Source organism: Cornus florida, unplaced genomic scaffold (assembly GCF_030987335.1).
Source record: "Cornus florida cultivar Cherokee Brave unplaced genomic scaffold, ASM3098733v1 CherokeeBrave_3.0.0_Hap2_Chr06, whole genome shotgun sequence".
NCBI classification, from domain to species: Eukaryota; Viridiplantae; Streptophyta; class Magnoliopsida; order Cornales; family Cornaceae; genus Cornus; species Cornus florida.
In genome coordinates this window covers 67,312,515-67,340,049 of record NW_026775576.1, presented here as the reverse complement: position 1 = coordinate 67,340,049, position 27,535 = coordinate 67,312,515, and the positions used below count along the sequence as shown (strand labels likewise).

Genomic DNA, 27,535 nt, shown 5'->3' with positions numbered 1-27,535 from the left:
AACATTTAAATTATGGTGTAATTTTATGTGTGCGGTGTAGACAATGGAATAAAGATAAAGTGAAAAGAAAAGAATTTCAAGTGGAGCCCACCACTAACTCAAAATAATAGCCTAGACTCTTTTTTTTTTTCTCTCATTTTCTTTCTCTCTCCCCGCTGAACTCTCTCTGCTCTCTAATTTTCTTCATTTTCCATTTCTTTTAGAGACCAACCTTTGAATCAAGGTATCTTACTCATTGTTTGTCGGAATAAGGTGCCGTTTGAGGCAAAACGACGAGTGCGACAAGCTCTACGTACTAGTACCAACAATTTCCAGATTTGAGCTCTCCTTGTAGTTCGAATTTGAGACCCATTTTCTAGGGTTTTGGTGCAATTTTGAGGTATGGGCATCTTAATCCACTCCTTTCTTATCTATTGTGAATTATGACCCTATTGTGTGATAATATGCTTAATTTGAGAAAATACTAACTTCCATAATGTATAAATTATGTCTAGAGAATTTCATTACTTTGATTATAACTTGTATCATGTGAATAACATGTTTAGATGATGACCTTGTTGTGTTAAATGTGTTGATAATTTAATTGAGGATGTTGAACATGATAAATGCCTAAATGTGTAGTGATGATGTATTGGAAAGTTTCTAAATGTTAAAATGTTGAATTTTTATGTCTACTTTGTGTTAAAATGCTAGAAATGATGTATGAGAGCATGTTTATTTAGATTGTGCCAAATTTTCCCTTTATCATAATATTTTAATCATTTATACATTCATGCACATGTCATTGGGATGCATGAAAAGAGAAGAATTGGTCTTGAAATGAAAATGGGGGATTTGGGAGATGATAGTTTTTGTGAAATGGTTTTGACAAATCCGGTCGCTGCGGAGTTACCAACGGGCCGGAGGTTAATGTAGCCTAGAGGGAACTAGGGAGAGTACCCTAACGTGGTTGAGCTATTCGGGCCCCTCGACGGCGCTGCGGAGACACCAAAGGCCTAGGGACGGTAGCCAATCCTTCTCTCGTCGCGGCGGAGTTACCAAAGGGGGTTACGTTAACATTTGGAAAAGTGATGGTTTTGAGAAAGAAAATGGGGAGTGGCATTAGCATGTATTGCACTTCATTGCATTGCATTGATTGTGTTCGGAGTTGACTAGTATGTTGTATTGATTCCCTACGTTGCATGACCCCCATTTCCTATTGGCCTATGCTTTGTTTGAATTCACTAGGACACAAGAATTGTGTCTTAAGTGTCACCTACTGAGCTTTACGCTCACCCTATCATATATATCTTTTTTCAGGCCTTGGAAAAGAACCGGTGGACGACAACCCACCTCAACCATGAATGTTGCTAGAGGAACATTTTGTTACTTTTGTACTAGACTACACTTTTGTATACTCTCTATTTTTGTAAAACTTTGAGTTCTAGCAAAGTGTACCTATTTTGTTAACTAAGGAAATGTACTTTGGATCATGACGATGAATTTCAAATAATGTATTTTGGGACTGTAATCATGATAATTTGGATTAATTAGTGTGTGCATGTTCCACCATGAGAGGAACTATCTTGAGATATAATGAACGGATGAATGGGATGCTGGAGTATATTATTTATTTTGTGTGTTGGGACAGGTTGTTGAAGGACCATTTTTAGGGGAGGTCATGCCGAAATTTTTGTGTAAATGGTTTCAGTTTAGAGTCGTTACAGTCATTTTGTTTTAGTGAGTATGAAGGTGGAGCGTCTATATTTTTGGAGTGGAAGTATCACCACCCTAAATTAATTATTAAGAGTACAAGTTTACATTGTACCTTTTTTTTTTTTAATAATTTTTTCAATTTTAGGTGTTAGTGCAAGACTGGCTGGAGCTTTAGGAGACTTAGACGCTCGCCTAAGGCTCCAGTTAACAAGTAGCCTCCAATTTATTTATTTAATTTTTTTTCCCTTATACGGTAATTATTTTTTTAATTTATCAGATTCTATACAATACAGAAATTTAATATTAAACCCCTAGGACTTATATCCTTAAATATATATATTTTTTCTCTCTCTCTCTCCTCCTCATTCACATTTTTTACACTTCACACTTTTTTTTTTTTTCCTAAGTAATTTACAGTAATAGTAATAATTAAATATGTATTTAAAGTGGTAAAACTTTTCATATTCTTTTATTAATTTTATTTATAATTTTTTTCTTATTTCTAACATTTTTTTTCTCCTCTCTAAACAAATCATCTCCCTCCTCTCATTATGAGTTTAATTACAACTCTCACTCTTTTCCACTTTACAATCTCAATTCATCTAAAGATTCTGCACTCGAAGAATTTGTAGGAGCATTGGATGGAGTTTTTCTAATCTGGCTCTATTATTCTTTTTCTTAATTTTATTTTATTAATTTTTCTTATTATAAAATTATATATTTTATTTGTGAGTTGTGATTATTTTTACTTATATTGTTGAATATTAAACTTCTTTTCTTTTCTTTTATTAAAATCCTTATTGCTTATGTTTTTCTTTCTTCGTTGTAGAGCAAGGGCGGAGCTAGAAATACTTGATTGAGGAGCCAAAATGCTATATAAATAAAATTATTAAAAAAATAAAAATATTATATATATTTTTTTAAAAAAAAAAAAAAAAAAAACATAAAACGCAAATGTAGTGAGAGCACCCGCATATCATAGAATTTTTTTTTTTTTTTTAATATAATCTAAATAATTAGAAACTTATAACCTAAAAAATTAAAGTAAACTTCTTAAATAATTAACATGAAGAAACTAATACAAAAAGGAGGAAAAGAAAAATCATTTTTTTTTCTCTCTCTTAAATTCTTAAAGAAAATAGGTATTATATTTATGTATATAAATATTTGAGTATGGTATTGATATGTTGTTGTAAGGAATACCTCTGTAATGGAATTAATTTTTCTTCCACTAGATTGAACTTCCTAAAGTAACAATAAACAGGTGGTCGTGAATTTTTGAAGGATTACAAGGAAGTTTTTTAATATTAATAATTATTACTATTAAGAGACCTTGGGGGTAGTAGTCCCTACAATTTAATTTCTATCGGACACATAATTGGAATTGAAAAGTGATAAAATTTTACATCTACTCTTTTTCTCTAATTATCTACTCTCTTTTTTTTTTTCTTTTTTCTTTTTTTTGTACTCCTATTTTTTCTTTATTATTATTTTTTATGTTACTCTTAATTTTTATCTTATTATCTACTTTTTTATTGAGCTCCTACTTTTTATTTCTTTATAATTATTTTTATGCTTATTTCTCCTCATTAGATATTTGTTATTGTATAAAATGTTTATTTTGTTTGTAACAATTTTCATTTATATTAAGGATATGAAAAAAAAAAATTAAAAATAAAGAAGTAAATACATACATTAATTAAATCTAAAAAAAAGATGCTCTTAATGCATTTGTTAAAACTTAAAACTAAATAATCAAAGCATAACAAACCCATTCGACTCCTTTGCCTAGACCTGGTGATGCTCTCTGGTTTCTTGATCTACCCGCCTAGGTCAAAATTTTGAAGTTCTGTTCCTGTGGTGGTTGATGTATATGGAACAGTTTTTGAGCTGCTGTGGCATGGGCCTTATTTGGTTTTTTGCTTCTCTTTCTTGGGCTTCATGTATGGAACAATGGTCTTCATTAGGAACGACCACAGATCCGATAGGATCGGATCGAATCGAATCAGATTAACTTTAGTTAACCCTATTCAACGGGTTTGTTGTCTTGCTTTTTATCCGTATTTTAATCTTGGATGCCCCTTGTATATTGTATTTTTTTTTTTCTCTTTCCTTTCGTTGTAAAAATTTTTTAAAAAATATTTTTTTATTTTTTTTGTGGTTGGTTGGTATAAAATATTTATACTTACTCATCAATTTTCAGTAAGTTATTTTATATATCCCGCCCAATAGACTCGATCTCAATATCGACTTAGATTTTTACAAAACACCGAAAATAAAAATAAAAGAAAATATTTTACTTGAAAAAAATAAAAAAATTTAAGAAAAATATTTTACGTCCAAACAAACGGAGCCTAATATATTCTATTACTTTCAGAAAAAACAAAAACAAAAACAAAAACAAAAAGAATGATTTTAAAATAAAAATTATTAATTAATATATGATATTAATATTTTAAATATTAAAAAATTACTTTTATATTTTCGCGCAAAGCATGTCCTGTGTTAGTGCTGTACCCCTCCATCCTTTGAATTTTAGATGTCATACCTTAAAAATGCTTTTAAAAGGGTTAGATATATTTTTCCGTACATAAATGCAAATGGGTTATCATTTACGCATCCTCTACCTAACCTTTTGGTGGCTTTCCAAAGTATGTAGTAAAGCAAATTGTACCTCACTGCATGTACATCATTTACGCATTCTCTACCTAACATTTCTTATTTTTAAAATTCTTGAAGTAACAACCCAAACAGGTCCATAATTTCTACCAAGAATAAAGTTACTAAAATGAAAGGTGTTTGCATGTGATTTACATATTCTAAAAATAAAATAAAAATTAATCAATTATTATTTCTAGGACACAATCTTTTTGTATTATTATTTTTTCAATCAAGGTGTTAATGCAACCTCTAACAATTTTTTAGGTAGGGAATGCTTAAACTACTTGGAAAAAGAAAGAAAAAAAATGCTTAAACTACTTGGAAAAAGAAAGAAAAAAAATGCTTAAACTATATAGCCACTCATTTATTTATGGAAAAATATATCTATCTATTTGGTTTGACAGGGCATCTAAAATTTAAAGATGGGGTTGGTGGTTGCATTAACACCTGTTATTGATTTATATATATATATACAAAAATAGTTTATTCTAGTGAGCATTTTAAAAAATGTACTAAATTTTTAATAATTCACTATTTTTTATTTTGTTTTATTTTATTATATTTTTAGAATATGTAAATCACATGCAAGTACCTTTTATTTGAGTCACTAATTTATTCTTTACAAAAACTATGGACTCGCTTGGTTTGTCAATCAGAAAATAATTCTTAATAAATTCATAAAACAAAAAATTATTTTTAAGAAAACTATAAAAGATAGTTGTTTAAAATCATACCCTTTTTATCTAAATTTTCAAAAAATTATTCTCAAACTGTGAATTAAGTAGATTTTTATATAATTTTATGATTTTAAGTTATCATAAAATAAAAAATTGTAATAAAAAATAAAACGAGACCGCCCCTATAATTTTGTTTCAGGTACTCCCACTTTAATTTTGACATTATGTGATTATGATGAACATGCAGTTCGGTACAACTAGCATTACATACCATGGAAAGCCGACCACCAAAATGTTAGTTGGGGAATGGTTAAACTATTTATTTATGCTTAAAAATTTGAGACAATTCAATGATAGAAATGAGTTATATTAATTATTCAATTGAAAATTTTATTCTTAGATGTTGTTTGATAAAACTAAAAATTATGCACTGAAAATTTTAAATACTGAATTTTAAGCGCTGAAATTTTAAGTGCTGAATGTATTAGTTTAAAAACCTGTTTGACAATGTTTTAATTTTAAGTACTGAATTCATTAAGATTGTTTGTTATATACAAAAGTTGAATTCTGAAAGTTGTACAGATTACATTTTTACCCTCAATATATAGTACTCATAACAATTTTATATTTATAATATAAAAATATTAATAAGATAACCACATTAATTCATTGAAATTGTAACGACCCTCACCCTGGCCAGACACAATATTGTTCGCTTTTGGCTCACCCAGACCAGAGACTTCCCAGGGGGTCACTCATCCACACCCAAACGATGTGGGATTGGGGGGTCACCAATCCTGGTACTACTCCAAGTTAAGCATGCTTAACTACAGAGTTTTGATGGGTTCACGGGCATCACGGCTTTAAAACGCGTTGTGTCATAGAAGGGTCTTGAATCTACATATAGCACTTGCCCCATCCACACCTAGACGATGTGGGATTGTGCACCTGTAGCTCGCCCAGTGTGGTAGCCTACTGGTGCCCCCTGCACACGCTCACACACACCCGCCCACAAGGTCGCCACAGAAATATATATCAATTTAACAATGAATAATAATGTCAAATAATCATAAAAATAATTGATGAAAATTTAAAATATATAGATTTTGGATTAAATAACATTTATGTATGATATTGAAAAGGGTGCTACAAAGATTAAAGAAAGTAAAATTTAAAACATATGAATTTTGGATTACATAATATTTGTTCTGTAGGATATCGAAAAAGGTGTTACAAAGATTAAAGAAAGTAAAATTTAAAATATATTGATTTTGGATTACATAAAATTTATGTATGGTATTGAAAATGGTGTTACGAAGAAAGTACATGAAAACAAATTCTTATCCAGGAATAGAATTCTATTATATAAATAAGTGATATAAAATTTAAAATATATGGGCTTTGGATTATATAATATTTATGTATAAGATAAAAAAAGGATGTTAAAAATATTAAAGAAAGTAGGTGAAAAAGAATTCTTATCTAGAAATAGAATTCTATTATATAAATATTTATGTTAAATCAATTTAAATAGGTAATCAAATGAGACGTGTTTATAAGAAACTATGTAGAATTATTATTATTATTATTTTGGGAATTTGGTAAAATTATATATTTTTTAAATAATTTGTTCTATAATGTAAAAGTAAAAAAAAAAATGTAACAACCAATCAAATTTATATAGAAAAGTTTTTCAATTTTAAAGAAACAGCAGAGAGAAGCCCTGTAGAAATCGCAGAGAGATGCCCAGAAGAGAGAGCGTGATTATTGGAGAGTAGAGTAGTCATTAAAAAAATAATTTGAAAACCTAATCACTTACGGTTTTCTGCGATAAGCGATAAGCAACCCACTCCACGCTTAACATTTTGACCTCTTTTAAGCTGTACTTACCATGTTAAGCGGTATCCTAAAATTTCTGCATTCAGCGCTTAAATAGGAAATCGAATAGGCCCTTACACTCCATTTTTTATATCATCACATATTCACAACCCTAGCAATATTAACTACTCACTCAATGAGGAATATTAGGAGAGTGTAACTTTTGAAAAAAGTTGACTTAACAAGACCATGGAATATAAAGAAATTTACTATCATTGATAGGTAAGATTTAGGCAAATTGAGCTTAAAACGACTTTTCCAAAAAGAAAAGTAAGTTGAAACAAAAAATAAAAATAAAAAATAAAAATAAAAACAAAAATTGAAACCACCACCATTCAAATAGCAATTGTAGAGCAGAAACTAGTTTGACATGCTGAATTGCTTGATCATGTTTCCATTTTATGTCTTGGATCTCTCCCAAGCTTTTTTGAAATATTCTTTAATTTTGCAACTTCTACACATAACTTGTTTTGGCAAATTGAATTGCTTAATCATGTTCCATTTTATGTCCCGGGTGTGGTTGATATACGGTATTGCTTGAATTCAAATCAACTTATAATTTATAAGGATTCAATGAGTACTCTAAACAAAGATTAAGCTAAGTCTCATCATTTTTTTTTTCTTTTTTTAAGATAAGTGAATGGAAAGAATACGTCATATTGCATGTGAGTTCAACAAGGTGTGGACATGATCACTCTTTAATTTTACATTCGATCTTAATTTTGAAAATTAAACTAAAAGTTTTCAAGTCAATCGGACTTGTTTTGATACAAAAATTTACCAATTTACAATTTTACATTTCACACATGTACACAGTAGGGCCCTATAAGTTCAATTTGATTTTGATGAAGTGGAGTCCTTTTTATCATTGAAACTAACTTGATCCCCATGGCCATGACTGCTTGCTTATTTATGCAAAAGTCAAATTAATCGGTAACTATGTGCTTTTGGCAGCTAACTTATCTTCAATGGAGGTGGGTATTTCCAGAACCTTCAGGAATTGAAATTTGCATGTCTACAAGACTAGTTGATGGGTCATCCCGGGAAGTGACATCCGAATTCTGCATCTCAAACAAGGTCTCGCGCGTTTTTTGTTGCTGGTTGAACATCATCTGCAGCTGCCTCCCCTGTTCTTCAATCCTCAATTGCAAGTCTTGCTGATTCTAACCCCCAAAAAACAAGAGAACATTTACGTTGTGGGAATAAATTTAAGTACATGACTGGAAAACCATTACTTAAAACCTCTGCATTTCTAATTCTAAGCGATTAGTCATTTTATCATTTTTATGGAAGAGAAAATGTGGATAGTTTGACCATTTGCACTAGTAGAAAAGAAAACATTGGTGAAATAGAATTATTTAGTAGTGGTATTGTCATTGTGTATCTTAGGAGAAGATGGTGATGTAGGATTTTTGGCCGTTTTCATGAAGAAAAATCAAATGACAGATTTTGATCTTTTATCTAGTTTTATTGTCTAAAAATTGTAATGAGACTAACAATTAACTAAATATATCCCACAGAAAAGTAAACGACATACCTCTAACTGCTGGTGAAGACGCCTCTGCACATCCAGTTGCAATTGCAGTGCCTCGTTGATTTGCAAGCCACTGCTGAAATTTATGAGAAGTCAGTGTCAGATCGAATTCTGCCTGCCTTATTTTCCTGAATCGTTTTGTTATTGAGGTGGGTGGGTTGTTCACTAGTGTTGCTCTAATCGTTATCTTCTTGAAACAATTAATCTCCAATCAACAATATGATGCATAAAATTAATGTGTACATGTTAGTCGTTAGCTAAAAATCTTGAATATATTATGTTGCGTTCATCTCAACATTGGATTCTTGTTTTAATGGTGGCTAAAGTATGAAGCCTTCTGATAGCTCTAACTTCTCAATGCTGCTTTGTTTGCAGGGGGTTTATGCAATAATGCTATCCTCAATTTTGGGCTTCGGAATAGCAATGAGCCTCAACTCCTTCTATATTCAATATTTTGCTTGGCGAGTTCGGGTTTCCCAAAGCTCTCCCCCAGTATGACCAGAATCTGGAGAGCAACAAGGTCTGCTGCATTCGTGCAGGTTATATATATATATATATATATATATAGATTACATTGGTGTAATGTTAGTTCCTAGAAACAGTGATTTCCAAAAACAAAAATGAAAGCTAGCTATGCTAGAGTGTATGTCACAAGGAGCTTTGAGTTATTCATTCTCTCTTTGACGGGCACTGTTGTAATTTCTGTAACAGGGTTTTCTCCTAGTGCCATGATCCAAAACCGATGTAATTAGTTCTTCTTAATGGCATGTGACATGAGCTATTTGGTAGTTATCATGCGTGTTTGTTTAAGAGGACAAGAAAGAATCAAACTTTCACTGTGGCTCATATATTCCGTTGTACGCGTATAAATGGAAAAAGATTTTGTTTTGCATATAAAATTGAAACTTAACCAATAGTAAATAAATAGTTGAACCGCATGGTACAATGCAAAATTTTAAAATTCATTTTATATTATCACAGCTAACAACCTTGAGGTAGCCAAGTTGTTAGTGGCCAAGGACCAACATCTGCCCAATATTGCAGATATTGAAGATGAATTTCTACCTCTCCACGTAGCTGCTGTACTTGGCCACAAGAATATGGTTCATTACTTAATGGGCGTCACCAGTTCTCAAGAAGACAACATTGAAGACCATGGGCCTGCTTTTGTTGCTTTTTTGATAAATAGTGGTCTATACGGTGAGTAGTATTTTTATTTCAATAGTAAATAGAAATAGAAATCCACATTTGTAGTTAACCTTTTCTTTCCTACCTCTTTAACAGACATTGCTCTGCTATTCCTTCAGCGCTATGGTGCATTAATTGCAAGGGAAACAAAAATGCATGTCTCTCTGTTGCAACTAATTGCTATGCAAAATTCAGCATTCAAGAGTGGAACAAAATTCAACTTTTGGCAAACATTAATCTACTTTTGTTAGTCTATTCTATCCTTTCTCTCTCTTCTTCAGCAAAGATCAATCTTTTTTAGGAATGTAAATCAGCATATATATTCCTTAAAATCTAGGAATATATATATATATATATATATATATATATATATATATATATATATATATTTAAGAAATTTCTTTTGGGTGGATGACTCTATGTAAAGTATATAAGTTGTGTACAAGCATATTTAACTGCTTATTGCTTTCTTTCTTTTTTCAATATTCTTGTGAAGTTGAAAGAGTCTATATACCATTGTAGTAGAGACATTAACTGCTTACTGTTTTTTAATCTAGGTGTTCCTACGAAGTTGGAAGAGTCTACATACCATTGTAGTTGTGGAGACGTTGAGAATCCTACCCATTGCTGCATTTCTGGTCTGTTTAAATCCAATAATTCTATCTCTATTTGATATATTGTTTTTTTTTCTTTATTTTTTATTTTTTATGGGGATATTGGTAAGACTTGAAATGTTAATTCCACCTTTGCATGTTAGCTTCTTCTACAATTCTACCGCGCTTTTAGCCCCTCTAGTCCAGAATAAAATGTCTATCTTTACTATGTTATCTAACAATTCAAAAAAAATTTCAGATTTACAATATAAAATATTAAATTAGGGACTTATGTGTAATTTTTAAAGAATCCATGTGCCCTTAAAAACTTTAAAATAAAATTTACTTTATTTTAGAATCCCCAGTAGGGGAGTATGAGTTTTTAAAAGACAATAACCAATTATACGTAATGCCGTAGAAGTGGGCCAGACAGTGAAGCTTCTGGCTTGTTTTACAGCCTGCATTGGCTGGGCTTGATCTAAAATAATACGCCCACAGTGAGGTTGGGCCAAGAAATTTAGGACTAATCATTTTTAACTCAGGTTGGACAACGGTTGTTTGTATGATATTTTATTTGATATAAAAAATAATAACATAAATAATATTTTTATTCATGGCATGTGACATCTAAATATTAATGGATGGTGCTTTTAGTGGTTGCATTGATATTATCAAGTAAAAAAAATATTAAATTTGAAGAATAAAATCAAGGATTATTTAATTTCTATTCTTATTAAACTTCTCTTTGATTTCGACTTGTTTAGTTTTGTTGTAAAAGTGTGATGAAGTATTTTTATTATATATATATATATATATATATTGGCAGGTACAATGAAGCAAAAGTTGTTGGGTGTATTTTGGAAAGTTGCTGAAATGCTAGGTAAGGAACATATATATGATCGAACGAAAAAAGTTTTTATGTTGAAAGATATTTACTAGAAATTATTTGCAACACATCCTGCATCCTGCTAAATTATTCGCCTTAAAGCAGTGCCACGGATCAAGCATGTCCGAGGGATAAAATGGAAGCATGATCACGCAATTCAACTTGTCAGACATCTTTGCATGGAATATGAAAAATTAGATTTTTCAGAAGCTAGACAAAGAGTTGGAAGATCAGTAATTGCCGCAACAACTTCTGGGATTCCTGAAGTTATTGAAGAGATCGTTTCAACATTTCCTGAAGCAATATATAGTAAAAACGAAGAGGGACAAAATTTATTTCATATTGCAATTCTGAACCGTCAAAGAAAAGCATTCAAACGTATTTATCAACTTTCTGACAAGCCTGTTATCAATAATCTTTTAACATTGCCAGATTCATTGGGTAACACTAATCTGGATCTAGTTGCATATTTAAAGGAAGAGCAAAGTAGCAAACTCAAAGCTGATGCAACTGGTGCAGCTCTACAAATGCAACTTGAATTGCAATGGTTTAAGGTAATGTTTTATATATATTCATTTTAATAATATGCCTTGTATAGTAATTTTCTTTATTTTCTCATTTACAATACATGTCTGTCTTACTAAATTTGATTTGATTTATTTATATTTTAGGGATAATTACGTATAAATGGGGTTAGGGTTCCGTATTTACTTAGAGGCGGAGTCAAAGTTCCATATTTCCCTAAAATGGATTGCTGACGTGGCACATGGATTATTACTGTTCAAGAAATGTTTTGCCAAAAATGCCCTTATCACTATTTCAGCCCATTTACCTTATTGCCCCCATTTAATTTTGTCACCCAAATTGTTGCCCTAAAATACATACACAGTCGTGCATCACATATCCATCTCACATCAGCGCCCCCTCTCTCTCTAACCAACGAAGCAAGACCAGGCAACCCATCTCGGCACACACCATCACCGAACATGGAGCCCTAACCCTCCGTCATCTCATTCGTGAAGAGCCCTCAAGAGCCCCCTCTCTTTCTTTCTCCCCCCCCCCCCCCCCCTCCTCTGTGTAACAGGATTAAAGCATCCTTGGTTGAGCCCTAACCCTCATTCAAGCCCTCTCTCTTTCCCCCTCTGTAACAGCGAAGCACTTCTCCACGTCTAACCGTCATTGGTGCGCCCTCTGTCTCTGCCCCTCTCTATAACCCAGCGAAGCATTTCTCCACTTCTGCCATTCATTTATTGTTGTTCTTGAACTGAAGTAAGTACTCTCTCTCTGTCTCATACACATACACGTTTATTTTTTAGATGATTATGGCCCTGATTTAGTGGTATAATTTTTTTTTTTTTTTTTTCCAATTGGATGTCTGATTTTCATCTAGGTTATGTTTATATGTATTCTCCTCTTATAATTTCTATTATGCAATCATATATATATATAATTTCTATTCTGCAATCAAGATTGTTGTTGCTCTGTTTGTTGTATATGTTTGAAATGTGCGTAACAAAATGTTGCACAAATATGGGCTAATTATAAGGGCTCATTTAAAAAATTATAAGGTAGTTCCTCCCCTGCACATGAATTATAATTTTTACATCTAACATTTTAAAATCCATTCTAATTACGTTGGTTTTAGCCTGCCTCTTTGTCTACTACCAAAAGGACATGAAAAAACAGTATATAATTGGAGAAGAAGAATTCAATAATCTCAAATTTTCAATCAGTTTTTTAGTCAACTAATATAAATGAACACCAAAATCTATGTCACAGGTATATATTGACGGGTATAACAGACAATACAGTTTAGGTATAACAAGAAAGATGTCTGTAACAAGAAGACATGGAGAAGAAAATAATGAGAGAAAAGACAATGAAGAAGATAACAAGAGGAAAAAAACCTGGTAGATTAAGAAATAATCTCCTATTGTGTACAGAATCACAACACTTACTCCAAAAACAAATATATATATATATATATATATATATATATATATAATATTGTGAGTTGAGTTGAGAATTTCACTTGACAGAGCTTTGATGTCAAATAAATAAAGAAAGACAGGTTTCATAAATGAGGAGTGAAGAGGTTAAGGGAACACTGACAATATTTCTTTGTATTTTGCTCTGTTTTGAAAAGGCCACATGAGAGAGCCCTCTCTCTCTCTCTCTTTGAGGTGGATCTGTTTTTTTTGGTCCAAAACTCTGGCACTACAATCAAACCAAAGACACCACCTTTATGTGAAGGTGAATACGGATACTACTTCTCTTTGCACGAGGGAAGGAATCAGAATCAAAATCAAAATAAAATTAAAAACAGCTAATGGGTGATATAAAGTTTTCAATTCCTAGCAGATAAGTGCAGTACTACTAAAGTCTCTTTTAAGAGATAAGCATTAAAACATGGTAGAGTTTATAGATTTTTGTAGGGATTGCTTTATTAAATCTGCCTATGCTCTTTTAGCTGCATTATATATTTTGATGAATATCGAGATATACATGGTTTTACCCCACTAATTCTCGAAGCTCCCAAAGAATTATTTGTACTCATGAAAGCGTAGTCTCAAAGAATTATTTGTACTTATGAGGAATCTAATTTTAAATCTGGTGCTTCATGTACTTTTATTATTTGTCCCTCAATTGTATCCAAACATCTTATTTTTTTATGTTTCCATTAAAATGGTATCTCTCTTTGATTTTGGATCAGGTGTGTGATTATGAAATTATGTGTTGATTTGTAAGGTTGCTTTCAGCTTTGGACAAAAATAAAATGAAATGCTCTTTGAATTATCGACTCTCAATTAACTATGTTGGCAGCCTATTGCAATCGAATAAATTCTTAAAATTTTGTTTCTTGTGAGGGAGGGTCTAATTTTGTAATTTTGCTTTAATGGTATTTGATAGTAACAGAAAAATTCAGTAAGTTAATATTTATATTTGGTTTTATACTAAGTCGCATAAAGTGGTAGATAGAGCGCAAAAGCAACAAAATTAAATTACAAACAAATCGTGAGAATGGGAGCTAGATTTACACCTGCTAAAAAGAATTGTATGACCTAGATTTTAACACAAACACACTTGTCATAGGCTAGCTACACCTATTGTAACTTCTGCGGCTAGCTATTAGTCACTGTTGGTGTTTGTTTGAGTATGTTTGGATCATAAAAAAACAAACATATTTCAGCCACTACATGAATAGCTTCCCAATGAGATTGAGGAAAAACTTCAAGACAAAATGGCTGAGCTAAATCTAGTTTATGATTATGTTAAGTGCTGTTAGGAGGAGATTGAAACAGCACTGGACCGTCAATAAGCACATCAATCTTAAGAATCATAGTGTGAACTATACTCTAATACAGGTCCATAGAACACGTGTGCCATTAGGGGAGAGAAAACCCTAACGTACCTCGATTTGGAACGAGAAAGAGAAGGAATGAGAGAAATGGTATAATAATACTTGTTTAACCTTCCAAAAAAAAAACCTTTAGGAGTTATCCAAACCAACATGAATTTGTTCTAATTTTTACAAGAGTTAGGCTGAAATATTTAAACATAACACGACTTTGTCATATATATGTATGTTTATACATGATTTTAACACACACACACTGGCCATAAGCCTAAATACCACACATTAACTAGTACATAATGGAACACATACACAAAACTAGTAGTAATCATGATGCAACTAATAAGCTCCATATGATCAAAGTAGTTTTACGGCTTATTTATCATTAAGCAGTAGTTGCCATGGACTGATATAGATATATATTCAAAGCATATAATTTTAAATTTTTAAGCTCATTACATCAACAAACTATCAAGACTTTCATTTTATTTTTGTCCAAATCTGAAAGCAACCTTACAAATCAACACATAATTTAATAACCACACACATGATCCAAAATCAAAGAGAGATACCATTTTAATGGAAATATCAAAATTTAGTTAAAACCATTAATACTGACCATGGTTATATCCATTTGAAATTTTAAATTCACATTGTCAGTTACAACCAATACACACCACAATATTGCTCGATAGCTATGAGTAGTATCAATTCATTCCGTTAGAAAATAATATCTATGTAAAATCAGCTATATCTGTATCCTCCTACAAAAAGAGTCAGAATTTATCAATTTTTTACTATTATTTTTTACATGGAAATTGAATCCTTATTTGGAAGCGACATGAGATACCACTCAAGCTGAGTCTCTTGGATGGGGAAGGGTGGTAATAGAAGTGGAAAAAGTAAGTAATACAAAAAATAAAAAATGGTTCCTATTAGAAAGAATTCTGAAACTTAACAATTTGTTCAATTTTAAGATAACCAGACTATTTACGGGAATCTTCCATGCCCACATAGTCAGAGGGCCAAAGAAGAATGATTTTATTTGTTTTGGTAGCTTTTTTCATTCAAGCTATATATTCAAGGCTCTTTGATGACTGCAGACTAAATCCTCAACAGAACCTAGGAATTTAGGAGTTAAAATTCAAAGCCACCAACACATAGGTAGTCCAATTAGTTTTTATGTATAATTAATTATTATAAGTCAATTTAGATCAAGAATTATTCAAGATTGTTGCCTCTTTCTCAAATGGCATGTAGAGTATACCTCTGTGTAATATGTCTTTAGGCATCTACGCACATGATAGAATTGATGCAAAAGCTAGCAAACTCTATAAATGAGGCTTTTTTAATATATGTATTTAGCATTAATTTATCAAAAAAATGTATTTAGTATTAATTTATTATTCCAACATTCCCTTGTACTTGTCTCCCCCATTTTCAAGACTTACACATATAAATTATGTGTGTGAAAAATATTCAACACTCTGCTCTCTCTCTATTTAACTCTCAATTTTTTATTTTCAATCTATATTATCCCATTTAACTCTCTATTCATCTCATAATCTCCCTCATCTTGTATATATGTTTGTTGTACACATAGTGATACAATTATCTAGTAATCAATGGCATTGATTTTGTGGTTGTATTTTGATTTGAAAAAGGTCTGTAGTGTGTGTTTAGGAAAAGTTTAATCTTGACACCGCCTATCCCTATTGAGGGAATTAGTAGCGTTTCGCTGTAAATAGATCTCTAAATTACATTATATAATTATGATATTTAATTGTTTTATATTTCATTATTTTTTGAACTTCATATTTAGTTTTTTTTTTTTTTTTTAAACTAATGAGTCAATTTTCGAAGCAGTTGGACAAATGGATGAGAGACAAATTATATGCTATTGTCGATTTGATGGGAAAATTGACAAAAATGAGAATGGGGAAATTATATACATCGGCGGTGTCACAGACCCTTTTATGATAACAACAACAACAACATACGAATCATTTATAAATGAGTTACAACAACGTTCATCTTCAAACATGAGTGGTAAAGTCATATATTATACCACCGAATCTAACAAGAATGAACTTTTGAGGATGACGGGAGAATCTGGATTTAGAGTGATGCTTGTAGTGAGTGGGCCCATGCTAAATGTGTATATGGAAGATGCAGAGCCTGTAATTGCATCATGCACAATTCCTACTGATCATAGTGAGAGGTAAGACACATATATTTAAAGTAATACATTGATGTATGCGCTGCATAGGTTATGTGATTTTTAATATACCTTTTTATCCACTTGTAGACAATTTGTTGAAGCCACATCGCCAATTGGTCTTCTACAAAGTGTTGCGTCAACGTCTTCATTTCCTCCGATAAATGCGCATCGGGATTCTTTCCGACACATTGATGACATTCTTTGCGTGGATCAGCTTTTTGACAGCCCAAATGATTTCAAAGATGCACTCGTTTTGTTTGGTCTTCGTAATCATTTTCGGTTCAAGTACTTGGACAATAGCAGAAAATATTATAGAGTTGTGTGCGAGGTTAATAATTGTCCATGGAAATTATCAGCTGGTTGTGAAGGAAGTGGTGATATAGTGAGAATCAAGCGGTTTAATAATGTTCACACTCACACTGCTCAAGACATTTCAGATTATAAAGCCATTTTTTGGTCGAAGGAAATGGGTCGAGCTATTGTGAACAAGGTTAGGGACAATCCTAAATGCACCCCCAAGACTATTTCCACAGACATAAACGGTGAATTTTCTGCTAAAATGACTTACATGCAATCGTGGAGAGCTAAGGAGTGTGCACGTCATATCATTGAGGGAAATCCCAAGGATAGCTATATTTTAGTCCCGTGGTTGTGTGAACGAATAGCAGAATATATTCCTGGGACAATTACATCGTGGGAGTGCACGGATGATAGGAGATTTAAGCGAGTGTTTGTAGCTTATGGGTGCTCCATACGAGGTTTCATCAACTATTGCAGGCCCATGTTAGCAATCGATGCTTGCCACTTGAGTGGCAATTATAAAGGAACAATGCTTGGTGCAACGGGGTTCGATGCGAATGATGGCTTGTGGCCTTTGGCGTATGCTGTTGTTTCTTCTGAGAATGATGATGATTGGCATTGGTTCTTGAGCAAGGTGAAAGAGATTCTAGATGGTCGCATTGTGACAATCTTAACCGACAGGCATCCGAGCCTAATAAGTTGTATTAGAGATATTTTTGGCTCCCAGTACCACTCATAGTGTCTTCGTCACCTAACGGCGAATTTTTCTACATCTATTCTTGGGAGACAAAGTTTAGGATTGAGGGCTTCGGATAAAGAGCATGCGAAAAAATTACTCGATAAAATTGCATATGCTCGAACTGTAGATGAGTATAAGAATGCATTGGCTGCCATGCGGGTATTTCGAGGGGAGTTATGTGATTGGGTTTTGGCGAATTCACCTGAACATTGGTCAAATGCTATGTTTACTTCCAAGCGTTGGGATAAATTATACACCAATCAAGCAGAGTCCTTCAATGCATAGGTGAAAGAAGAGAGGGTTTTTTCAATCACAAGGTTGATGGATACACACATGCAAAGACTCAGCAAATTTTTATACCAAAAGAGTTTGGACGTTCAGAAGTGGACTATCCCGGTTGGGGATCGTATTGAGGAGAAAATAAAAAAAGAGCAAGAGTTAGCTCTTGGTTTTCAGTCGATGCGTGTTTTGCCTACTGAGTGTACAATATATGATCGAGACAGAAAACCATTCAGGGTGGTATTTGGCAGTGAAAATTCTTGTAGTTGTTTGAAGTGGACCATGAGTGGGATTCCTTGTTCGCATGCATGCTATGCCATCCATGAATTATCTTTAAATATTTATGAGATGGTTGATCCATGGTTTAAGGTTGAAACACAACAAAAACTATGTGAACATCTCATGTCTTCTGTCCCCATGCATGATATGCCGAATGCAGCTGCTGTTGCTGTTGCTGACGGTGAAGGTACTTCCCATCTTAGGCCTCCTGCGGTAACACGTCCCCCTGGATGACCTCGTATTAAACGAATCGAATCACAATTTCAAAATGTAAGGTCGTTACACTGTTCGCGATGCGGCGAGAATGGTCATAATCGTCGAAAGTGCAAGGCTCCTATACCTGGATAGAATAGTTATATAATTGTTAATTCTAGTGGAGTTATTTTGTAAGGTGTTAAGGCCTTAAATATGAAATTATTTTGTAATTACTATTAATTCCTTGGAGCTCCCCTACTGCATTAGTATAACTATGTTGTGATAGTATTTCTAACTTATTTAGAAAACATTTCTAAGTATGATGTAACTTATTCTAAGTTGAATCTGTATTATTCGTCTGGTGGTTTATTTTGGTATTGAAATTATTTTCCTGGGTCCTCGTATGAGTCTCATGTGGAGTGTTATTTAAAAATCATAGGTGTGTGAGTTTTCTGGCAGCTGGAGGGTCGTGAAAGCAAGGAGGTTATGGGATTATGTGACAATGGACGGGCTTACATGTTACATGCTTACGGAAGGCTAGGAAAATAACATCATATTAAAGTCATTATGACTTGTTTCCTCACTATTAATTCCTTGGAGCTCCCCTACTGCATTATGACTGTTATTTTAACCACAATTTACCTCGTGAGTCTCTCTCTTCCTCACTTTCTTTGTGTCTCAAAAATTATATGAACATTGTGTTTACATTATCAACATTGTTTGACAGATGAGGCTGAATGGATAAATCAGTACAAAGGAAGAGTGTTCAGTTTAAACGACAAGCCTGTGGTGCATAAAATTTGGCTGCCGAATGAGGAATGCCCCAGATTGGCAATGTCTAGAGCCTTTGGGGACTACTTTATTAAGGATTTTGGACTTATATCCGTCCCTGAAGTGAGGTGTTGTCACATATAACCAGCAGAGACCAATTTGTTGTGTTGCGAACCGATGAGGTATGTATGGCACTTTTTGGTATTTATCACTTGTTCTTTTTTATACAATGACAAAGAAAAAGACTTGTTTGTTTCTCTATTAAATGTCCAAAAGATCACGTGAACGAATACGTTTCAAACTCACGAGCATAATTGATAATAATCACTTCAAATTATGTGATATCAGTTATTATTAATGAGTTTACAGGTTTTTGTTTTGGCTCAAATTGATTGGATTTTGAAATTAGTATGGATTTTTGAAGTTAATCTTAACATGATGTGATCCTTGTTTTGTAAGCAGAATTTTTCCTATCTTTTCCTTCAAACCTTATTTAATCGGTAAGAAAATTTATTGATTTAAATTGATAGAAGAAAAATTGTGTGTTTAAGCTTCCAATGGACTTGGTTTCATGCAAATTGTTTGAGAATTTCTTTTTTATTGATTTTTCAAAGGGAAGTATGTATTTCTGAGAAAAATTGTTTCAAATAGATTTTTGGGCTTCCTTCTGATTTTTTGTGATCCAAATAGTCCAATCATGTTTGATAGAATAAAAAAATAAAGAAACAATAATAAAAAGGATTTTGCTATAATCTTAGTTGACTACTGTTACCCCATTTATTTATTTATTTTGTTTAGAGTCTTGCTTTTGGTTACTAGCGCCTAATAAAAAAGTTGTCTGCTCATATGTCCCTTATTTTTTAGTTTTTTCATTTAACCATCTCCACTTGTACAATATTTTGGTGTTATATTTTGTTTAATTGATTTGCATGTACTTCAAATGTAGTCTTCCCGCTAGGGGCTGGGAAGAGATAACAACGGGAGCGTCGATTGCATGGCTATCAAGTACATCAAATTTGTAAGTTATATGGTCTTTATGTTCGATAAAAATCTTTTATGATTGCACATTTATAATGCTTTTTATACTCATACTCGGGGGGGGTCACATGCCTTTAAGTGACCAATTTTATGGTGTATCTTGAACTTTATTACCTTATTGCTACATCGGCCCATGTGGAGGCCATTTTTTTTTTTCTTGTTTTAAAATGTTGAAAGCATGGGAGTATGGGATCATCGTATGTGGAGGTTTTGATTGATTGTTGTGGAGGAGAAGTTGTTGATATGTTGTTTAATGAGTTAATGCAAGTTCTCACGTTCTTCGTACATGTTGATATGTGGAGGTTTTGCTAACTTTCTCTTAAACCCAACTCATTCATCAACGCTCTCTTGCTCTCTCTAGTCTTGTTCATCGTTTTGCTAGGATTTCTACTCTGTTTTTATACAATTTTGATCCCTATATATATATATATATATATATATATGCTGTTCCTAAAACATCAATTTTGGATTCAGGAATTGGACACAAAAATGTCGCGATTCCCTCTCTCCGATCAGAAACTTCGAAGGCAAAATTTGTGCGAAAAAGTATGTGTTTCCATCTGCTTGTGTGTGTTTATGTATGTTCGCCAACCAATTGATATTTTCGGCTTTCTGTTTCGTTGCAATGAATTCAAGAAAACGAGAAAAGTTTAAATTCTTTTAGCTTTTGTATCGAATTCCTTTTGATTTTCTTTCTTTTGTTTGTCTTCGTGAATTTGTTGGACTTTTGGATTTACTGTGAACTACAGTTTCTTCGTCTACTATTTGAATGTTTCTTTTTTTTAGACGATATCTAGTGTTGTTTGCAATATCTTTAGATTTTTGTGGTTGATGTTCCCATTAATTTCTTGGATTTTGATTTTTTTTCACGTAAGGGTTTCTTTAGCATATTTGGATGGTTTATTGTCTACGAATATGAGTTTTCAGGAATTTAGGGTTTATTTGTTCAACTTGTATAGATTCTGCACGACTAGAATTTTTGACATCATTAGATAATTTTTTAAGTCATAGTCCTGTAGGTTTCTTGGTTTGGATTTCCATGGGATTCAACATGAAGATTCAGGGAAAACACACTCAATATGTTTTTGTTTCTATTTGTATAAATTTGGATTTACGTAGTTCTTTCTTTATTCAGAGAAATAGACCCAATAAAGTTTAAATAATCAATAGGTCCCATAATCTCTTGAGAGAGGTGCAATGAGATTGTGATCAAAGACACATCAAAAGAAGAAGTGAATTCAAATATATTTGATAATGAAGCAATAGGTATAGCCATTTTAGGGCTTTCCTTTCACAATTCCTCATTAGGGGGATCCAAAACACTTCTCCCTTTTCCCCTTATAACTTCCTCCCACTAATTCGAATTAGGTCTAGCCGTCCTCCTTCATTCTCCATTTTTGTGTATGCTTAGTAGTGGGCTTAGAAGAGCAAGATTGGGTTGAATGACCAAAAGATTCACAATCTAACATCTGTGACTTCTCATATAGCTTCCTCTCTATATATACCAGTCTCGAACCTTGACCAGTGGGTTTATAATTCAAACCATAAGCCAACAGGCTATAAGGTGAACCGGTAAGCATTTTCATTTCTCCAGTTGTTAGGTTTCTAAGTGAGGAAAAGAGATAATAATGTAATATTATCATATGTCCTATTGTCTTGGATTACAAAGAATTTTTACTCGAAAGGAACCAAAATAGTTGTAGAAGACAGTAACGATAGTTTCAGGTTTTGTTTTTGTGTTCCATATAAAGAAAATATTACATTTCAAAATATACTCTCTTTATTTATTTAATTTTTTTTTAATATCTTTGCCTGCCTTCTTTTGTCATCGCAATAGGCTTCACACTAATCTTGCTCCTCGGTTTTAAACTCTATGGCTGATTTTTTCCTGTCATTTTGCCTTTATATATATATATATATATAGGTTTTATTGGAAATTCACACTAATCTTGTTCTTTTGGGATGGCAGCTGGATAGGTTTATTCCCAACCGATCTGCAATGGATTTTGATTTTGCACATTACATGCTCAACGGTGGGATGGTAAGAAAGGAAAGCCCAACACCATGCTCTCCAGCCAAAGAAGCTTACAGGAAGAGGATCCTTGCTTTTAAGAACAAGTCTAGGAGATAGATTCCCCAAGTGGGTTTTCTTTCTTTCCTTTTTCTTCTTCTTGTTGCTAAGCTCTCATTCTGATTTGTGTTTTGGATTGATTGCTTTCTTGTTGACATGTGTTTGTTTGGTAATTTAACAGTCTCCAGAAAGGATTCTTGTTGTTTCTGAGCTCCTAGATGAGTTTTATTTGAATTTATTGGATTGGAGTAGCAGTAACATTGTCGCTATCGCTCTTGGGAATTCAGTATATTTGTGGAATGCTGCTAATGGCGCTACTTCTGCACTTGTTGTGATTGATGAGGAAATTGGGCATGTGACAAGTGTCAGATGGGCGCCGGATGGAGTACATCTTGCTGTTGGACCCTTCATCTTGTCGGATGGTAAGAGTTTTCTTTTAATTATGCTTTCATTTTTTCTATTTTATTGATCATTTATGCTTTTGTTTCTTTGAACAGATTATTGTAAGTAATTAGATGAGGCATGGTGAAAAGTTGGCATTCTTTTTTAATGTTGTTCTGTTAAAAAAAGATGACAAGCATTTTTGACTAGTTGTAAGAAACCCTGGTCAATAAAGAAAAATTTTATTACAAAAAATGAGATGATAAACAATAAGATTCAAAACACATTCTCGCTGAAAGAAAATTTAAATCAGAGACGAAAAAGCCTAAAAATAAAGAATAGAGGCACTCACACCCCGAGTGGTTGGAGGAACGAAACGTTCAACTGAATAACTACAAACCAGGAACTCTGCTCTTTGATATTTCATGAACTCATGTTTTCCATGATATGTAGGTGCTAAGAAGAAATTGGGCTTCTGTCAGTTTCTCTAACTGCATTTTGTGTGGAAAAAGAAAAACTTAAAGAAAAACATGGGTTTAAATGCAACACAAGATGCATTTTTATATCCCATTTAAGTTCTGATAAAGTTGGTAGTTTCTTTTACCTTTTATTTAGTTTGGAAGAGAACAAAGTCCAGTTTAGTGGTGAAGTGCAAGGTTGAATGAGGCATGTATCATTGAAGATTTTATTATACTGATATAATGCATAAAGTGAACTACTATGAAAGATTATGGCTTGTATAGTTGGCCTATATTTTAGAAAACAAATATTAGAACTAAGAGTATTATATTCTTTATTTGGAGTGAAATGAAATGTATTTATTGCAAGTTCTCACATTTCTCATGATCTAGGCATTCGATTTGATTTTTCTGGTGCCACCTCTCCATCCTGTACTCTAATTTTCTTGGTTTTTCTGAACAGCTGAGGACTTTGCAAGACGGGCATAGTTCAAGGGTTGGTTCTCTTGATTGGAACAATCACACACTGTATTAGAAAACTGTATTAGAAAATTAAAAGAAACCAAAAACTGTCTTGGTATGGATGATGGCTTTAGGATACTGCTGAAGAAAATACTAAAAAAATAAAATAAAATAAAATAACTGTGTTGGTGTAGGAGTGATCCCGAAGTAGGGTTATTAAAGAAATTAAAGACTCAAAAGGTGATGTTTAACTGGTTAATCTTGAAATATAGTTGCAGTTTCTTTGTCCAATTCTTTTATGATCCTGTTTTCTTACCCCTTGCTGAAAATATCCTATACTGGATCTTGGTTCCCTTTACTATTTAGTCTATTACTACTTACATATCTTGTTCACTGATAATCAAGTTAAATTATACTTGTACTTGAGAATCCAATATAATTAATTGGTCTTTCTGGGTGTATACCAAAATTTACATGAAAATACAAAACCTTTAGAATTAAATTAGGTGGGTCACGGGGATTTAGACCTCCATTACCCAAATTAATTGTATGGGAAAGCAGTATTGTTTATCAGGAGTAGGCGGAATTAAGTTGCCTACTGCCCAAATTAGCACTAGGCTCTCTTATCTTGGTTTTGTTTATTTATGCATGTTATTTTGTTCGTACGTTTTGGTAGTAGTTTCTTCGCTACATTTTGTTTGTCAATGATGATGATATCTATTTGATTCATAAATGACAATCTTATTCGTTCCTTTTTCTGATTAGCATACTGAATTTGAGACTTGTGTGATGCAGCTACTTGCTTGGATTTTGTACCGTGGACAATGAGGTGATTTTTTGACAAGTGCAGACTGAAACTCAAGTGGTAGAAGGTTTATAAATTTGGTAAATAGCAGTGCTAGAAGATTTTGTTCCTGTTTTGGAACATTGATGAATGGTGAATTGTTTTGGAACTTTAGTAAATGATGAATTTTTTTAATGTACAATGAATTTTTTGTTGTAGTGATAGGCAGACGCCATTCATGCACAACTTGAAAATGTGATGGATGAAATAATTTAAAGATTATCCAAATGATATAAATAATTTATAGGAGGAAATCTATTTAAAAATTAAATTAACATTATAATAGATTTGTTAAAATAAAGACATTAGATTAGTAAATTGTAATTACAAATAGGGATGTCAATAGTCTGCCTCATGACAACAATGGCACTATTTATAACTTTTTCAAACACTAAGGCTTTTTCTTGATGATGTGACCATACCTCTTTATCTGCCATGGTGTAAGGCTGTTTTACATTATTTGGCTTTTTGTTCAATCACATGGCTAGACACAGAATGGGACTCTTACTGAATAAATCAGCTCTTGTAGATAAACAAAAGCAACCCACTTTCATATCTTATCATCACATGGCTAAAGTTAAAAATAGTGGTGCTAGGTGCATGAACTATTATGCAAAACACCCCACTTCCTGCCAAAGAGAGAGAGGTGTAAGTCCCTTTCGTCAAATCATCACATGGGTAAAACTCATTCACATGTCTGTGAATTGGGCTTTGTAAATAGACATATGGCATATGCACAATGCCATAACATTAGCACTAGTAAATCTCAAGGACTGAGTTTTTTTGAGCAATAACGGGGAGGTGGAATTCATACAAAATACTGCATAAAAGAAATCAAAAATACATACATTTCATATACATACTGCATAAAATTTAACTCAACTACTAAGTTTTTTTTAGCAATAACGGGGAGGTGGAATTACAAAGTCATCATCCCCTGTATCTGAATAATCTGACAACTCTGAAGCAACTTATAAGTCTGGATCATTAGTAATGGCTTGAATAACTTCAATTGGATCCTTATGCATCTTCTTTGCAATGGAAATGCTCTCATTCCTGCAACATCTGACATATAGATTTTTTAATAGCTTTGATCAAATATGAGAAAAAATAAAGATACTACATAATCAAAGTGCACTTAGAAATCTATTTAAAAAATAAATTAACATTATAATAGTTTTGTTAAAATAAAAACTTTAGATTAGTAAATTGTAATTACAAATACGGATGTCAATACTCTGCCTCATGACAACAATGCCACTATTTATAACTTTTTCAGACACTAAGGCTTTTTCTTGATGATGTGACCATTCATCTTTATCTGCCATGGTGTAAGGCCACTTCAAATTATTTGGCTTTTTTTTCAATCACATGGCTAGTCACAGAATATGACTCTCACTGAAAAAATCAGCTCTTGTAGATACACAAAACCAATCCACTTTCTCATCTTATCATCACATGGGTAAAGTTAAAAATAGTGGTGTTAGGTGTATAACACGACAACTATTATGAAGACACCCCTATCATGCCAAAGAGAGAGATGTGTAAGTCCCTTTTGTCAAATCATGATATGGGTAAAATTCATTCACATGTCTGTGAATTGGGCTCTATAAATAGACATATGGCATATGCACAAAACCATAACATTAGCACTAGTAAATCTCAGTTGTTGATCTATGGACCGAAAGTATATAGAACGAAAGTACTCGTTAAGAGATGCATGGATTGAAAGTAGTTGTTTTACATTCTCAATCGTTCTCAAAACTATTCCATTTATAACTCCTCACATCGATGGTTCATTTTTTTTTTGTAAAACTAACCTGGCATGTAATCGTCGTCACCTCCATCGAATTTGGTGTGTATTTATTTTTCAATGTGTTCAAGTGTGTATTTATTTTTCCCTCAATAAACGTTTCAAAAGTGTTTTTACAAATGTACCTTGTATTTATTTTGCTATTATTTGGCTTCTATTCATTATAGCATTATAAGCTATTCCATTTTTAACTCCTCATATTTGAAACTATTCCATTTTTAACTCCTCACGACATTTCGTGAGGCCATGAGACCCCTCCGACGTATAGGATTTTGCTGCTTGCCATTGTCTTCAACCAGCAAATGTTCTTCCTTCATATATAAGAAAATACTAGGAAATCTCCTCAGTATATATAATAAGATACTAGGAAATTTTCGAACTCTAGTGAATTGTCTTCCATAAATTCATGCTAACCCTTGTAAAAATATTTTGTGTTATTAACCTCTCTCACTTCAACCCGCTACGATTTGCTTGCATAACTCCTAATTATAGACTTGGAAGGTAAAACTCTATCAAATTGCTTAAGGAACGCCGGTGGAAGTTGTAGTCGTTGAGAGTTCCGTTCCGGGAGAAAAACTTTGAAGAACTATGGATACAAATCAGGTAAGGAGAACTTTTTGCAAAGTACTATTTCATAATGGAACTGGCTTAAAAGCAGCTTCTTTACCTATTAGGGAGAGAATAATTGTTTTTAGGATATCTTATAGAATAAAAAAAAAAATTAGCTTATGTGTAATGTTTTAAGTGATGTTGGAGTATATTTTGTGTTACTCATTCCCTCAAGTTAGATAGATTGGAATAAAGTTTGTACTCTTTATGGCACTAATGGATTTATTTATGGATGTAATGTGCAACCTAATTAGCGGTGTGGGTTATAATACCATTTTCAATTGCAAAAATAAATCCCTTTTGCGAAGGTAACACTTTTTTTCCAAAGGTACCACATTTTTTAACTGAAGGTACCACTTTTTGGCGTCAAGGTACCACGTTTTCTCTAAACACTTATTCATGGCGCTAATGGAGCTATTTATGGATGTAATGTGCAAGAAAATTAGCGATGTGGGGTGCAATACCATTTTCAATTGTAAAAATAAGTCTCTTTTGAGAAGGTACCACTTTTTCCCCAAAGAGACCACGTTTTTGAACTGAAGGTACTTCTTTTTGGCGTCAGGGTACCACATTTTCTCTAAACACTTATTCATGGCGCTAATGGATTT

At 32.7% G+C, this 27,535-nt stretch overlaps 2 protein-coding genes across 2 annotated transcripts; both read left to right on the top strand.

The window, feature by feature from the left end:
* The first annotated feature begins 9,065 nt into the window (after positions 1 to 9,065).
* LOC132314255 (uncharacterized) lies at positions 9,066 to 11,789 on the top strand. The gene is made up of 7 exons (XM_059813139.1): positions 9,066 to 9,189; positions 9,427 to 9,645; positions 9,730 to 9,879; positions 10,191 to 10,271; positions 11,053 to 11,106; positions 11,218 to 11,666; positions 11,784 to 11,789. The coding sequence occupies exons 1-7, from the start codon at positions 9,066 to 9,068 to the stop codon at positions 11,787 to 11,789; spliced, it is 1,083 nt and encodes a 360-aa protein (XP_059669122.1).
* A 4,552-nt stretch (positions 11,790 to 16,341) lies between these two features.
* LOC132314254 (uncharacterized) lies at positions 16,342 to 18,012 on the top strand. The gene is made up of 3 exons (XM_059813138.1): positions 16,342 to 16,688; positions 16,776 to 17,669; positions 17,781 to 18,012. Exons 1-3 carry the CDS (start codon positions 16,342 to 16,344, stop codon positions 18,010 to 18,012), a joined length of 1,473 nt encoding a protein of 490 aa, XP_059669121.1.
* The last annotated feature ends 9,523 nt before the right edge of the window (positions 18,013 to 27,535 follow it).